This window comes from Danio aesculapii, chromosome 23 (genome assembly GCF_903798145.1).
Source record: "Danio aesculapii chromosome 23, fDanAes4.1, whole genome shotgun sequence".
NCBI classification, from domain to species: domain Eukaryota; kingdom Metazoa; phylum Chordata; class Actinopteri; order Cypriniformes; family Danionidae; genus Danio; species Danio aesculapii.
The window spans coordinates 27,518,315-27,535,586 of NC_079457.1; the positions used below are offsets into that span (position 1 = coordinate 27,518,315).

The following is a 17,272-nucleotide window of genomic DNA, read 5'->3' on the forward strand; positions in this document are numbered from 1 at the left end:
TATATCCATCCATTCAAGCGCAACAAAACAAACTACAATAATGAGCACTCTGAAACAAGACACAGTGTGATTATAGCGAATAAAAAGGCAGTTAGGAGCAAATGCATAAGTTACAAAAATAATAATAATTCTGGCGATGATGAAAATATTAAGCTACTCTGACAAAGACAAGACACGCATGGGGTTACAGTTAATAACACATTAAACAGAATGCTGGATATCATTCACAACGCAGTAACCAAAACACAAAAGACGTTTGACAGTGCTGTGACGCCATTCTAAAACAGCTTTCATATATGTAAAACACTACAAGAGGAGGTCTGGATTAGCGCTGGGCAATGACTGTAGATTAAATGGCATCCAAAATAAAGGCTTGTATTTACATAATATATGTGTATTTTTTCACGTATACACGTACGTATATATTTTATAATTATTTAGACATAAAACATATGTTTATGTGATAAAAAATATATATAAATTTAAATATTTACGTAAATAATTTAGATTTGTTGTTGTATTTTGTATGCGTTTGTATTTATATACACATATATATTGTGTAAAAGCACATTTTTATTTTGGATGCGATTAAATCGTGATTGATCATTTCCCAGCACTAGTCTTCTAAAGCATAAAAGCAAAGCCGTTTTACCCTTGGGATTTTGTTTAAATTAAATATTCGATTTGGGTGAAAACAAGGAATTGCATATGCACTTTGCTGTATACTCGCGGTTCTAACCAAGATTGTGTTCCACCCACTTACATTTGCTCTGAAATTATTAATAACCTCCAAGCCAAAGAGATTTTTTTCTGAAGATGTGCAATACATTTGCATAAAAGTTAGTTCCTAGAAACAGATTAGACTTAGCCTTGAACTTCTTTTTGTCGCCTAAGGTTATGTCTAATGCGCGCCTAAGAAAAAAAAGAGCCCTAAGATTTTATTCCTAATGGACGTTCTAATTCTTTAAATGAAATTGTCTAACACAACGAGTATATACTTTGACAAGCAGCAACCGTCACTATACTGCACATTTGATCAGTAATCCTAGAAAAAGAGGAGAAAAACTAGAACAATTGGCAACATCGCTCTGTTGTGATGGTTTATATTACATATGCTACTTGCTAGTTCATTAATATTGCCTAATATCTGGTATGAACAAACTCCTCAGGAAAAAGCACGGAGGGATCATCTGCAATGCTTAAAACTTAAAAACAGGGCTGTAACATTCTCTACGATATGAAACAATTGCAAAACCCAAGAGTTCTGTTCGCCCAGGAGGGATTTTTCTGTTCCGCTTTCAGTCCATTTTCTAGGATCAGTCCAAAAACAGGGTAGATGCGGTAAATGTGCAAAGCTTGCTAATGTCTTGAGCGACCACCTTCAAATGCATGGTGCTCCTCGTGTGCTGAAAGAAAAACACAAAGCATTAAATCATTTTGAACAATTCTGTGATGTAAAACTGATAATATTCTTATATCCTCTTAAGGCCCAAGGTGTTTTTACATGCACTTTTTTTTCTCTGTGTTATTTGGGTTTATTGCAACCTAATAAGAATAAAATCTAAGTATCACCTTTTGATATGATGTACTTTTAGAGAAAAATGATGTCCATATATGTGGAACTCATAGTCCGAATTTACATAAAACACTTTTGACCTGAATGTTTTTAATGAATATACAACATAGAATTTTTTTTTGAACTTGCTTTGACTATCAGAGTAAAAACATTTTTTTTTCCTATTTTGGACAGTTAAAAATAGGGTTTGGGACACATTTCATATGCTGCAAAATAGTTGCAGGATGACACTATGTCTGTAACAAAATATAAAACATTCAAAGTATTTTAAAAAGCCACTTAAGAGCTAAAGCTCAAGCCCTAGGAGGATAAACTTGTTTAAAACTCAAATTGATGCATACATTTATTTCATTTCAAAGAAAGCCCCATTACGTCGGGTTCAGATTGCTACTGTATATACAGTATTGACATGATTTTCGCAAGATTCATTTGACGTAGAGTGTCATGGCAATTTGTACATAATGGCACTGGGACTAAAGTTGGGTACCTCAGTAGCTGGTGCTAATTAAAGGGAAAGTTCACCCAAAATGAAAAGTACCTCATAGTTTACTCTTCTGGTTTTAAACCTTTGAGTTTTTTTCTTCTGTTGAACACAAAAGAAGAATGTTGGTTTCTGGTACCCAACATTGACTTCCAGAGTAGGGAAAATGGCAATGGATGCCAGCTACCAGCAATCTTCAAAATATCTTCTTTTGTGTTCAATGTGAAGAAATAAACTTATAAAGATTTGAAACAAACAAGTAAAGGGTGAGTAAATAATGACCGTTTTCATTTTTGGGTGAACTATTCCTTTAAATGCCTGAGCTATTTGATTTATATATATATATATATATATATATATATATATATATATATATATATATATATATATATATATATATATATATATATATATATATATATATATATATATACACATTCAATCTGCCCAGTTGGTGGAATGAACTCCCTAACTACATCAGAACAGCAGAGTCACTTGCTGTCTTCAAGAAACGACTAAAAACGCAACTGTTTAGTCTCCACTTTCCTTCCTAATCTGCAACTGCCTCTCTGGCTATACCACTAACTGTGCCCTCTCTCTCTCTCCAAAAAAAAAAAAAAAAAAAAAAAAATTACTAATGCTTTGCTTCTTAGACTTTACACACCTGAAACTTGTCTATAGCACTTGTTCACTGCTGCTCTTATAGTTGTGTAAATTGCTTCCTTGTCCTCATTTGTAAGTCGCTTTGGATAAAAGCGTCTGCTAAATGACTAAATGTAAATGTATATATATATATATATATATATATATATATATATATATATATATATATATATATATATATATATATATATATATATATATATATATTATGATTTATATATATGAGCTGGAAGTAGAAGATTGGAAATACGCTTTTTATATATATATATATATATATATATATATATATATTTTTTTTTTTTTTTTTTTTTTTTTTTTTTTTTTAATTGATTTATTTTTTTTTATTTATGGACACCTTACATAGTCCATAAAACAGTGATTATACAATAAAATAAATATATTAATTAACATAAACATCTGCCTGAACAGCTACGTTTTTAGACAAGATTACAGGCATAACTGTAGCTAATCCTATGCATTTTAAAAAATAGGGTTAGTGTGTTGACATATAACACTGAGGTGCTCATGTCGACCTGAGTTCGCTTCCTAGATCAAGGTGCTTTGCCAATCCTTCCCCTTTATCAGCTCCTATTAGCATTTCCTCTCTGCACTCCACTGTCTAATCAATAAATTTCAAAAACCTAAAAGTGTAAACAGTGTAAACAGCACCGAAAAACATTAATTTGTAGGGTTCCCACTTTAAGCCAAATTCAAATTCCCCAATTTTCCCTGAATAAAAAGCAGAAATTCCGTGATCTAGAATTAAAAACAGGCAGCTGTTGTGTTGAGGAGTCCTTACAGAATTTTGAGATTCTACAATTGTTGAATTTAATTCAAAATTAAGTAAATGACTCAAAAAGAGCTTGCCAATTATCTGTGGATTTTTGGCCAGCATTGACACTTTCTTTATATCAAATAACATTATATTGAAGCAATAGTCCACACATTAGTTATATAGTTTTTTTGTCTAGTCCTCCATGATGATTTTCATTACATCTGTGATGCCCACCAAAAAGAGCACACTAGCTTTCAAACATGGTGAAACAAAAGACAGATGATGGTAGCTGGGGGACAGGCGACGCTAGGTGGAATTATACACTACCTGACAATAGTCTTGTCGCCTATCCAAGTTTTAGAAACTACATATAATAACTTGACTTCTAGTTGATTATTCTGAAATGGAAAAGAAAGCATTCTTGCAGGACTCCCAGAGTTCATCAAGATTTTGGATTCATCTTCCATGCCTCCTCCATCTTACCCCAGACATGCTCAACAATGTTCATTTCTGGTGACTGGGCTGGCCAATCCTGGAGCACCTTGACCTTCTTTGCTTCCAGGAACTTTGACGTGAAGGCTGAAGTATGAAAAGGAGCGGTATCCTGCTGAAGAATTTGCCCTCTCATGTGGTTTGTAATGTAATGGTCAGCACAAATATCTTTATACCTCAGGTTGTTGATGGTGCCATCCACTCCGCTATGGGGTGTCAATCCTCCCATTTTTCCCGGGATTCTGCCGTATTTTACAGTTCTATACCGCTATCATCCCGTAAAGGTATTTTCCCGTATTTTCAGTCATTCTCTGAAGGGTGGCAAATAAACATTAAAATAGCCGAGCGCAACTCACACCACCGAACCACCAGGGGCCGCCTCTTGCTCTTAATAGTGAGTCTGTTCTGTGCTTTCGCTTTGTTTAGTCATGGCAACACTTTGAAATAAATCTAAAAACGGCGACATTCCCTTCTTCTTCGATACAGGGGCCGTCCCCTTCATATGCAATCATCAAAACAGTGCATGACTGTCAGCTGATGTGCTTCCTAGTGATAAATAGACGCTGTTTCCCAAACGGATTCTGTACTCGTGATTTCAAGCGGAGTGAAAGTCTGGGTTTTGGGTGCGTATTTAAACAGACATACACATAATTAACAATAATCTAAAGATGTCAATCTTGGTGGGTTTTTTTTTTCCCAAATACAACTAATTTCGTCCTAAATGAGCATAAAAAGTTAGTAAAGCAATCGAGTGCTTCCATTATAACGTTAGATCTGTGAATTTTTAAAGTGACACCTGTTATTTAATGTAATCAAACAAAAAAATAAATAAATAAGAGATTCTTTCGTTGCTCTTTAATCAGAATGTGTGAGTTATACAGTGAAGAAACGGCTAATGAGATTTGATAGCTTGATTCTAATTCATTATAATAGCTATTAATTTAAATAAGCTGAACTTTTTGCTAATGTATTTGCTGCTAATGTATACTATTTATTTTTTCTTTTGTAAATAATAATAATAATAATAATAATAATAATAATAATAATAATAAAACATATTACTGACCGTTTAACGGTTTATTTACAATGAAACAGCTCCAAATGAACATATTTAGTAATTTGGGGGATTTGTTTAAGGGGGGGGGGGGGGGGGGGGGGGGGGTCCCTTATTATGGTGGGCATATCCCTTATTTTCATATCCCAATGTCGACAGGTATGCACTCCACAGATCTCTTGCATGCCCCCATACTGAATGTAGCCCCAAACCATGACTTTTCCTTCACCAAACTTGACTGATTTCTTTGAGAATCTTGGGTCCATGCGGGTTCCAATAGGTCTTCTGCAGTATATGTGATGATTAGGACGCAGTTCAACAGATGATTCATCTGAAAAAAATCTACCTTCTGCCACTTTTCCAAATGATCAACTAGAAGTCAAGTTATTATTTGTTGCTCTTACAACTGGAATCCACGAAAAGACTTTTGTCAGAAAAAAAAAGTTTGTGAAGGTATTTTGACTAGACACGTCGCTTGTGAAGCCATTGTTCCTTTATGTTTTTTTTTTTCCCAAAAGTCAAACACTTGTTCCTGATGACATCATACATATTTTTAAAGACAGTGATAATTTATCAGCGAGTCAGAAATGGTTCTTGTAAAATCTAAGAATTTACAAGTCAAAATTGTGTGATCTGACACAGTCGAGTTTTATAACAGACAAAAACAGTGTAGTGTGAACCAGACATAACACTATGTCAAACAAAAATGAAAGCTAGTAGAGTTTTATAGGAAATAATGTTGTAAGAATAAACAATATACTCTAAGCACAGACAGTGCAACATACTGTGAGTAGAATGTAAACCACTTACGTTTATAAAATACTGCTTTAAAAGATATCTGTGGAAGAAGTTTCGTAGATTCTTCCTAAACGTTTGCCTCATTGGCAAAAGAGGCGTTTCCATTCCAGACCTGAACACATCTTCCCGCTCTCTCACACTGACACTTACTCCAACCACTTCATCCTCTGCAAAAAATACAGAAATGACATTTATTATTGGTTAATGTCATATTTTACAAATAACCCACATAATTTACGAAGACTTATTTCCACACTCACCTGATGCACAATAATCTGTGAACTGTTCACCAATAGTAGCCAATAGCAGTTCTTTCCAGACAGCTAACTGATTGATAAAAGAAAAAAATGACAATCAGGCAGACAAAGTACACCGAAAAAATAACTATTTGTGTGGTGTGAAAATGTTGTGTTTACATTACGCAGGCTTTAGACCTTAACACAGACATCATTATGAAATAACTCTGCAGACTTACTGTGCTCTCCTTTGGCACTTTCATTTTCCAAACACCTCCCTTTGCATTGCTTTCCTCCTCCCTGCGTTCATGTTAAAATAAAACATAAATAAATCTTTTTTTTTGCAAAACTGGCACCCAAAATACACTTGGTGCTGCTTATTCTCAAAAGACAAATTATTGTTAGGATGTTGAGGTCTGTTAGATATAAAATCTTTCATTTTTTTGATGGTACCCAAGGCTGTTTTTATTGGAACATACAGAACAAAAGATACAAAGAGTATCTTTGTAAAAAAAATAAAAATAAATACTTTTAGATACTAGATACTAACAATCGCTACATTTTGTTAAACCGTTAAGACTGATCTTTTGTTAAGATGAATGCAATTTAATTTGTATTCAGTTATCATTACTTAAAACCTTATAATAAGGAAATATTAACATTATAAATTAATTACATGAATGGAAGATTCAAGAAACAAAGTGCTACAGTACATAAAGCTTTTTTGTGTGCGTGCGTGCGTGACATGATGAGTCTGTTAAGAATGACTGATCACTGAATCACTGAAAGTGATTTCATACAACAATTCAATAAACAAAAGGATATAGGGCTGCATGATATTGAAAAAACCTGACATTTCGATATTTTGTTTTTCTGATATATACAGTTGAAGTCAGAATTATTAACCCCCCTGAACTATTAGTTTATTTTTTCCCCAGTTTCTGTTTAACGGAGAGAAGATTTTTTCAACACATTTCTAAACATAATAGTTTTAATAACTCATTTTCTAATAACTGATTTATTTATCTTTGCCATGATGACAGTAAATAATATGTTACTAGGAAATGTTTTAGACGCTTCTATACAGCTTTAAGTGACATTTAAAAGCTTAACTAGGCAGGTAATAGGCCGTAATTAGGCAAGCTATTGTATAACGATGGTTTGTTCTGTAGACAGTCTGGAAAAAAATGAGCTTAAAGAGGCTAATAATTTTGACCTTAAAATGGTGGATAAAAAATTACAACACTGCTTTTATTCTAGCCGAAATAAACAAATAAGACTTTCACCAGAAGAAAAATATTATCTGACATACTGTGAAAATTTCCTTGCTCTGTGACACATAATTTAGGAAATACTTAAAAAGAAAAAAATGGAGGCTAATAATTCTGACTTCAACTGTGAATTATAATCATAATTTCGCAAGATGAATTAAATAACTTTTTGGGAAGAATTTATAATTTGACATTGACAGGGATTGTACTAAACAATAATATAATAATCAAACTACAGGCATAATTTCATACAACAGAGAAAAGATACTAATTAAATTCACAGTGCTTTATGGTTTTCTTGAGAGTCTTACAGTATTGAGCTACAGAAATAAAATATTGAAATGTAAATTAACACTGTAACCAGTAGTCAACATTTCAAATTGATCAAAACCTTTATCAAAGTTGTCTTAACACTATTCAACAACACCCACCCATGTCTTAGAACAATGTTGAAATGCAATGTTTGACCAACTTCAAATGCTGACTACTGTAGTCTCTATTGACGAAACAATTACAAATACAATTCATCTATGTTAAAGCTACAAATTTATTGTGCCCCAATGGTTTAAATTTACTTGAAATGCTACATAGCTATAATGTTTAAAAAAAAAAAAACTGTCACCCTATTAGCGTTAAACTTTGCATATGCTTTAACTTTGTTTTCTGGTTGATTATAATCCCAACTTGATATTGCAGATGCTGCGATGCGACTATTACAAATTCGCACATTGCGATATCGATGCTGAAACCATACTTTGTACAGCCCTAATACTTACAAGCAACTACAAATAACTCTAACGCACTTACTTACATTCGACAGAAGGTTTAAATGAGCATTAATAATACTTCTAGCAACCAGTAAGAAAACTGTAACTCAAAAGTGGCTACAACTCGAACCCCCTACAAAATCTGAATGGTTGGATATCATATCATGTTCAAAATATAGAGAGGGTGGCTTTTTCTTTAAAATTACTAACAGACAAATACCCCAATATTTGGAGAAATAGATTGTACTTATGCCTTGACACAGTGTAAACTGATTTTTATATGCATGTTAATGTGACCTGTAAACTGACCAGTCAACTTTTAATTTAAGTTCCTGTGTTATTGTTTGGCTTTTATTATGTGTATTTGTATCTTACTTAGAAAAAAATTAAAATAAAAATAAAAATAAAAATAAAGTATTAAAAAAGAAGTTTAAATGGGATCATTAGAATAAAATGTGCTAGACATGTTTTTGTAACATTAATACCCGTCTTGATCACTTAATATTTTAATACATTCTTGTTGAATATGAGGGAAAAAAAGATTTGTATTTATTTATTTAACATAAAACCACACTTACCATAGTGGTCTTCTTTCTCCTCGCATTAAGTGGTAGCTACACCTCAGAGGGAGGCAGGACACAGGAGGGATGTTGTTGTACACACTCCAAAAACTCTTCATGTGATGAAAAACATGTGAACACAAATCAGTCACAAATATTTTGCCCCAACATTTAAACGCTATACTCGGTTTCTAAAATGTTCAAGATAATTAAAAACGGTTACTGCGCATTATAATGTAATGCTTTTTTATTCCGTTTTATACTGTGATGTACATCAGATTGAAACCTAAAATGATAAAAAAAAAAATGTAGGGTGGTGCATGATTTCGTACTGAAGGGTTTTATTATTAAGAGAAAACTAAATCAAAAACTACCTAGCTATGTGTGGAAAAAGTGTTTGCCCCTAAACCTAATAAATGGTTGGGCACCCTTAGCACCAACACACTAAATTAAGCATCTTTGATAACTTGCAATGAGCCTGTTACAGCACTGTGGAAGGAATTTTGGCCCACTTATTCTTTGCGAATTGTTGTAATTCAGCCACATTTTTAAGGTTATGCCACAGCCTCTCAATTGGATTCAGGTCAGGACTTTGACTAGGCCACTCCAAAGTCTCAATTTGGGGTTTTTTTAGCCATTCAGAAGTGGACTTGCTGGTGTCCTTTGGATCATTGTTCTACTGCAGAATCCAAGTTTGCTTCAGCTTGAGGTGACTAACAGATGCCCGGACATTCTCCTTCAGGATCTATTTGGTACACAGGAGAACTCATGGTTCATTTCTCACAACACGCTTTCCAGGTCATGAAGCAGCAAAACAAAAATGCCCCAGACCATCACACTACCACCAACACATTTTACTGTTGGCATCATGTTCTTTTTCTGAAATGTGGTGTTACTTTTACACCACCACATAATGGGGAGACACCCTTTCAAAAAGTTTTTTTTTTTATTGTCTTGCCAGTCCACAGTGTATTTTCCCAAAAGTCTTGGGGTTGATAAAAATGTTTTCTAGCAAAATCAGACGAGTCTTTATGTCTGTTTTGCTCAGCAGTGGTGGTTTTCATCTTGGAATTCCATTTTGAACACTCACCCTACCTGAGGCAAGTGAGGCCTGCAGTTCTCTGATGTTGGGTCATTTGTGAGTCTTGAATGAGTTGTCACTGCACTCTTGGGGTAATATTAGTCGGTTATCCACTCCTGGGAAGGTTGTCCACTCTTCCATGCTTTTGCCATTCAGCCAATTGTTGTAATTCAGCCACATTGAAGGGTTTTTGAGCATGAACCACCTTTTTAAGGTTATGCAACAGCATGCAACTTGGATTCAGGTCAGGACTTCGACTAGGCCACTCCAAAGTCTCAATTTGGTTTTTCTTTAGCCATTCAGAAGTGGACTTGCTGGTGTCCTTTGGATCATTGTTCTACTGGAGAATCCAAGTTTGCTTCAGCTGAGGTCACTAACAGATGCCCTGACATTCTCCTTCAGGATTATTTTGGAACACCAGGAGAATTCATGGTTCCATTTATCACAATAATGTGGGGTTGTACATAATGGCTTTCACTATGGTTTGTTACAGTCCCAAAGCTTTAGAAATGGCTTTATAACCTTTTCCAGATTGGAAGACATCAATTACTTTCTCATTTGTCTTTGAATTTCTTTGGATCTTTCATGATGTCTAGCTTTTGAGGATCTTTTGGTCTACTTCACCATTTCAGGTAGGTGTCATTTAAGTGATTTCTTGATTGCTAACAGGTGTGGCAGTAATCAGGCCTGGGTGTAGCTAGAGAAATTGAACTCAGGTAAGATAAACCAGATTTAAGTTATGTTTTACCCAGGGAGGTTGGAGGGGGCAAACACTTTTTCACACATGGTTATGTAATTTTGCATTTTGTTTTCCTTAATAATAAAACCATCATTTAAAAAACTGCATTATGTGTTTAGTCGTGTTATCTTTGACTATTATCAAAATTTGTTTGATGTTCTGACAAATTAAAATGAGACAAACGTTTCAGAAGACAATGCAAAGAAATAAGAAATCAGTAAGGGGCAAACATTTTGTCACACCACTGTACATATAAAAATAAGAAGAGTAAATTTTGATTTAATTCAAACTTTAAACAAATCTAAACCTATTTTAAATTAAACAAAATTATCAGTTATCCTAAAATAGCATATTAGCATATTTACAATTTGTACTTGACATGGACTTGAAAAAAATAATATAATAAAAATAAAAACTCTGAAATTACACCACACCTTCATTAACAAAGTAGTCTTTCAAGTTGATCAGGCACAACATATATATGGGCCCACAAAACAACAACACAAAAAAAGGCAATTAAAAGTTGACAGCAGCACTTACCTGTACAGTGTGGACGGTATATATCTTTTTCAGATTTGATTCAACACTCTGCTGCCGTTGTAACCTGGTAATGACCTGGAAAAAAAGAAGAAGAAAACGCTCTATACTGTTGATTACGGTTTATTAAAATAAAATTCTAATTCAGCCAAAAATAAAAACTCTGTCATTATTTATGCTCCCTCATATCATCTCTAAACCTGTATGACATCCTGTCATCTATGGAAGAATAATGAATCAATGAACAATGCAATCAAAACTGTGGTCAGGAAAATGAAAGTGAAAGAGAACTGTGCCATTAAGCTTTAAAATGGTTGGATGGTGTGATGTACTTTGCTTTTTTTGTAGCTTGACATCCATACAATATGTGATCTGTGACAAGTTTTCTCAATTACCAAAATAAACAATTACCCCAAATAATAACATTATTTTCATTTTTTGGGTGAATACTATCTCATAAAACAAGACATACACATGAAGACATAATCTTAGCACATTAACAATATGTCATAAATAGATGATTCATAATTTAGTTCAGCCCAAAGTGGCAATTTACTCATTATCTAGTTGTTCCAAACCCTAATGAGTTTCATTATTCTGTTGAACACAAAAGAAGATATTTTGAAGAAAGCTGAAATCATCAGTCATCTATAGGAAAAATAAACACTATGGAGGTCAATGGTTACAAGTTTCCATCATTCTTCAAAATATTTATAACAGAAGAAAGAAACTCAAACAGCTTTGAAATGAGTGAAGGGTTTGTAAATGACAGAATTTTCAGTTTTCAGTGAACTATCCCTTTCAATATGGAGACAGATCAGTCTCAAAAATAAAACATTTACTAAAAACAATTCATACATTCACAGCACAATTTACATTTACAAAATCTAATTTGTAAGTTCAAAACACAATTCATAATCAACACACAATTTGTGAATTCACAAGTAAAAATCATAAATATTTTCATCGAATTAATTAGATTTAAGTATATTATGAATCGTGTTTGGAATTCACGAATAGTATTTGTGTATTTATGAATCGTGTTTGGAATTCACGAATAGTATTTGTGTATTTATGAATCGTGTTATGAATTCACGAATAGTATTTGTGCATTTATGAATCGTGTTTTGAATTCACGAATTGGATTTGTGCATTTATGAATCGTGTTTTGAATTCACGAATAGTATTTGTGTATTTATGAATCGTGTTTTGAATTCACGAATTGGATTTGTGCATTTATGAATCGTGTTTTGAATTCACGAATAGTATTTGTGTATTTATGAATCGTGTTTTGAATTCACGAATAGTATTTGTGTATTTATGAATCGTGTTTGAATTCACGAATAGTATTTGTGCATTTATGAATCGTGTTTTGAATTCACGAATAGTATTTGTGTATTTATGAATCGTGTTTTAAATTCACAAATGGGATTTGTGCATTTATGAATTGGATTTGTGTATTTATGAATCGTGTTTTGAAATCTCGAATTGGATTTGTGCATTTATGAATCGTGTTTTGAATTCACGAATTGGATTTGTGCATTTATGAATCGTGTTTTGAATTCACGAATAGTATTTGTGTATTTATAAATCGTGTTTTGAATTCACGAATAGTATTTGTGTATTTATGAATCGTGTTTTGAATTCACGAATAGTATTTGTGTATTTATGAATCGTGTTTTGAATTTACGAATTGGATTTGTGCATTTATGAATCGTGTTTTGAATTCACGAATAGGATTTGTGCATTTATGAATCGTGTTTTTGAACTTACAAATTGGATTTGTGCAGAGGCGGACTGGCCATCTGGCAGACCGGGCAGTTTCCCGACGTACTTTTTGGGGCCGGGCTGATCATCTTTTTATGATCTGATCGGCCCATAAAACGCTTAGCAGACTGTCGTGTTTTTCTGCATAATTAATTATGCTGTGATCTGTGACGCTCTGAAAGTAAGATGTTTCGTTTTCGAACAGATCGGCCCATGTGACGTTATCTGCAGCCCATTGGTTCTTTTATTTATTGACATTGGGCTGACCCAATCACAAACTTTCATTTTGGGCTCTGTGTAAGAGTGCAACGTCGGTATGTATTTGTCAAAATAGTCGAGAGTCAAGCCTGTTTCTCACCCCACACACGCGTATGGAGAGCAGAAGCAGCGAGCAGGTATTTTGAGTCTGCAGCAAGCAGCGGATCGACAACTGTTCCACAGATCAATATATTTCCTGTCTATTCTATCTAGTTACCTATCTGTCTATATAAATACACTTTTTATTTTGACTTTTCATCTGCACCAAGGCCAGTGGCAACTTCCTCCTATGCTGTATCCTTAACATGCAAGTCTTTATTTTACTAATTATTTATATCATAAAGAACTGTATGTGTCTCAAGCTCTATGAGAAGTGTCATTCATGTATTTAAGTTACAATAATATTTTTACAATATGGTTATAATGATATTTATAGATTACCATACTAGTTTGCAACTTAAGCAAAACTAATACTATTTTTTTACATTTAGTTTAATAAATTAACAAATATTTGTTGCAATTTTTTAATTGTTTAAGTTCATTTGATTGACTATCTGCAACCTTTAAGCTATGCTTGATGTTTCATTGTTGAGTTAAACATTTTTAAGGGTCTCTGACACACTGCTTTTATTATTTAACTTTATTTTGTTAATCAACATATTTGTGCGCATCAGCAAGCAGTTTTTGTTGTTCATTTTTAGGCTCTCAAAACACACAGGCACAAACAAGATGGACGTTCCAGCGTGAATTATAATTTTATTATATTAAAAAATATTTAATATTTAATAAGTTTTTAATTTGTCAACTCTCATTATTTCCTATAATTATATTCCTATAATGGGCTTTTGTGCTTTTATAAAATGGGAGTTGGTAAACATATTCAAGTGCATGCACAGATGGGGAGCTACTGGGCCACTCTGTCCCGAAATGCCAGTGCAGATTTTTTGTCCCAGTCCAGCCTGGATTTGTGTATTATGAATTGTGTTTTAACTTAGAAATTGGATTTGTGAATTTATGAGTCGTGTTTTGAATTTACGAATTGCATTTGTGTATTTATGAATCGTGTTTTGAATTCACGAATTGGATTTGTGTATTTTTGAATCGTTTTTTTGAATTTACGAATTGGATTTGTGTATTTTTGAATCGTGTTTTGAATTTACGAATTGGATTTGTGTATTTTTGAATCGTGTTTTGAACTTACAAATTTGATATGTGAATTTTTGAATCGTGTTTTGAATTTACGAATTGGATTTGTGTATTTATGAGTCATGTTTTGAACTTACAAATTTGATTTGTGAATTTTTGAATCGTGTTTTGAATTTACGAATTGGATTTGTGTATTTTTGAATCGTGTTTTGAATTTCCGAATTGGATTTGTGTATTTATGAATCGTGTTTTGAATTTACGAATTGGATTTGTGAATTTATGAGTCATGTTTTGAATTTACGAATTGGATTTGTGTATTTTTGAATCGTGTTTTGAATTTACGAATTTGATTTGTGTATTTATGAATCGTGTTTTGATTTTACGAATTGGATTTGTTTATTTTTGAATCGTGTTTTGAATTTATGAATTGGATTTGTGTATTTTTGAATCGTGTTTTGAATTTACGAATTGGATTTGTGTATTTATGAGTCATGTTTTGAACTTACAAATTTGATTTGTGAATTTTTGAATTGTGTTTTGAACTTACAAATTGGATTTGTGCATTTATGAATCTTGTTTTGAGTTTACAAAATGGATTTGTGTATTGACGAACTGTGTTTTGAACTTAAAAATTGGATTTTGTAAATGTGAATTGTGTTGTGAATGTATGAATAATATTTTGTAAATGTATTATTTTTGAGATTGATCTGGCTCCATATTTCAAAGGATTATCTTCCATCTCATGTCAAGTGCAGTTCGGTGCTTGTGATCATGATACGAGACAATACACAAGCATTTCACAATCTAAATGGCATCAAATGTCAGTCGGACAGTAAACAGGACTTCAACCCTTTAGAAAATTATTACCAAAATAACCACAGAGAGAGTTTTGCGGAAGAGAAACTTTACAGAGGGGAAAAAAAACTCCTTTAAAAAAAAAAAAAAAAAAAAAGGTTTGCTGCATGGTTGGATGGATGGATAGACGGATAGACAGATAGATAGATGTAAGAATGTCAAGTTTAGCTTCAGTTTATTCATCCCTCAGGAAATTTGAGTGGAAATATAGCTGACCAAGAACCTTATTGTAGATTGATTTGCTTACATTTGATCATTTAACTTATAGTTGAAAATAGTTAGACCAAAAAAATGCATTTATGCAGATTATCTGGCCTACAAAATGATCCTAATCAATATTAAATTATGAGTTCTTTCCAAATTGAGCTATTCAAGTCATCTGGTGAAATAATTATATCCATTTGGCAATAAATATTGCAGAAAAACAAAATATTTGTTGATTTTTCCAATATCGTGCAGCTCCAATAGATAGATAGATAGATAGATAGATAGATAGATAGATAGATAGATAGATAGATAGATAGTGAATGCAACTTAGAGGCAGTCATGTTACAGTATCAAAAGTTTGTTCTCACTGACGGTCATTGACATTTTAATATCACAAACAAAACTAAATGAGCTCATGACAAAGCCTGGAGGTACACCTTTACCATAACACAGCGTTTAAATGATTACAGAGATTTAGAAACTACGTGATATCCGATATTAAATAACAACCATGACCTACAGGTGACTCGACCTACTTTAGCAAGTTATTATATCAGCTCTGCGTTATGACGCTTGTAAAACTCACAAACATTAATTCACGCGATTGAATCATCTAACATCGTTAGATATGCTCGTTCACAGCATAAAAATAGTAGTGTTATCTATTAAAAATGAGATATATAAAAAACGGGCCTTTGTTCCGGGCATGTGAATACAGAATCTAATATCTGTAACTACATTAACATGATAAATCAGCCTACCGATCGAGCCAGAAGGTCCAGGGCGAGTGTAGCGGCAATGAGGTGCCATCCTCGACGTGGTTGGTGATGTTCTCCAGCTCTCTTTCGTCGATGTGGATGTCGTTTTCCGTAGAGCTCACTGGGCTGCTTTGTCTCGCCGTGTTCAGCTGCAGGTTTGGGGCTGCAGGAACCGCCATTTTTTGCTTTATTGGAGCTTATCGATATGCAATTGTGTTGCTGGGAGATCTATATTAATCTCCACATGCAAAATTGGCAGATTATTGATGCTGACTCATTTGCCGTTCGGCCGGCTAGACTTGCCGCGTCACCGACACAACAACAACAACAGAGACGGACAGAGGAGGTTGAAGTCAGGCACAGCTCCCTCTGACTTAACCACTCTTCAAAATAAAAGCCTACAGACGCGTTTTAATGTAAAAACGTTTTTATTATTACGCTACGAAAAGTGTTAATATTATGTTACACTCGTGAAACTAAAGACAAATATCTTAATTAGTTTTTTTTTTTTTTTAAGTCCGTGTGAAATAAAAATGTGCAATATTTATTTTGCTAGCACACATTGTTATTTTTTTAGGTGACCAAATAATCCGTGCAAGTTAATCCATTGAAAAATATATAGTTTTGGTAATCTTCCCGAAGTGGTGGTCCTTCTTTCTTGACATCAGTTTGACGGCTCAGTTTGACACAATATTCATAACCACGCCCCTCCTACCTTAGCCCCGCCTCAACTCAGTATTCCCTTTCAGCAAAGAACGTGGATGGAAGTACATCAACATACTTAAACAAAAGTCTCAGCAACTTCTGGTTCATGGGGCCTATAAAACATAGAATGTTTTGTTTTACCTCATCCTTTACATGTTTTAACTAAGCTTGACTCTGTGTGTCTTATTTGTATTGTAATGTATGTTCTATGTCTTTCAGGAGATATTAATTCTCCTGCCAAGCATTTGTTAACCCTATTCTTATGGCATGCCAGTTGAAATAAAAGTTTAATACAACAAATACAAAAAAAACTACAACAAATATTAAAAATTAAAGTTCCCAAGAAATCAAAAACTAACCATATGATTTTGTTAGCTCACATTGCTAGTTTTGTAGTGAACAATTCATCTTTGCATGTCATAAAAAAGAGTGCCCTTCTAATCTTTAATTGAAATCTGCAAATGCACTTTTTAACAATTGGGCTTGGCTAAGACGCTTAAACACGCCCCTACAACTGTCAGTTTTGACAACAAACAAAAATGGTCA

General features: G+C 33.4%; 1 protein-coding gene across 1 annotated transcript; it reads right to left on the reverse strand.

Annotated features, from left to right (window-relative positions):
- Positions 1–1,359: 1,359 nt before the first annotated feature.
- eif4e3 (eukaryotic translation initiation factor 4E family member 3) lies at positions 1,360–16,373 on the reverse strand. The gene is given in 10 exon segments (XM_056449413.1): positions 1,360–1,406; positions 5,852–5,959; positions 5,962–6,006; positions 6,100–6,166; positions 6,315–6,375; positions 8,692–8,786; positions 11,034–11,075; positions 11,077–11,094; positions 11,096–11,108; positions 16,025–16,373. Coding segments are annotated over 10 exon segments (672 nt in total). The 5' UTR covers positions 16,201–16,373.
- Positions 16,374–17,272: the final 899 nt, after the last annotated feature.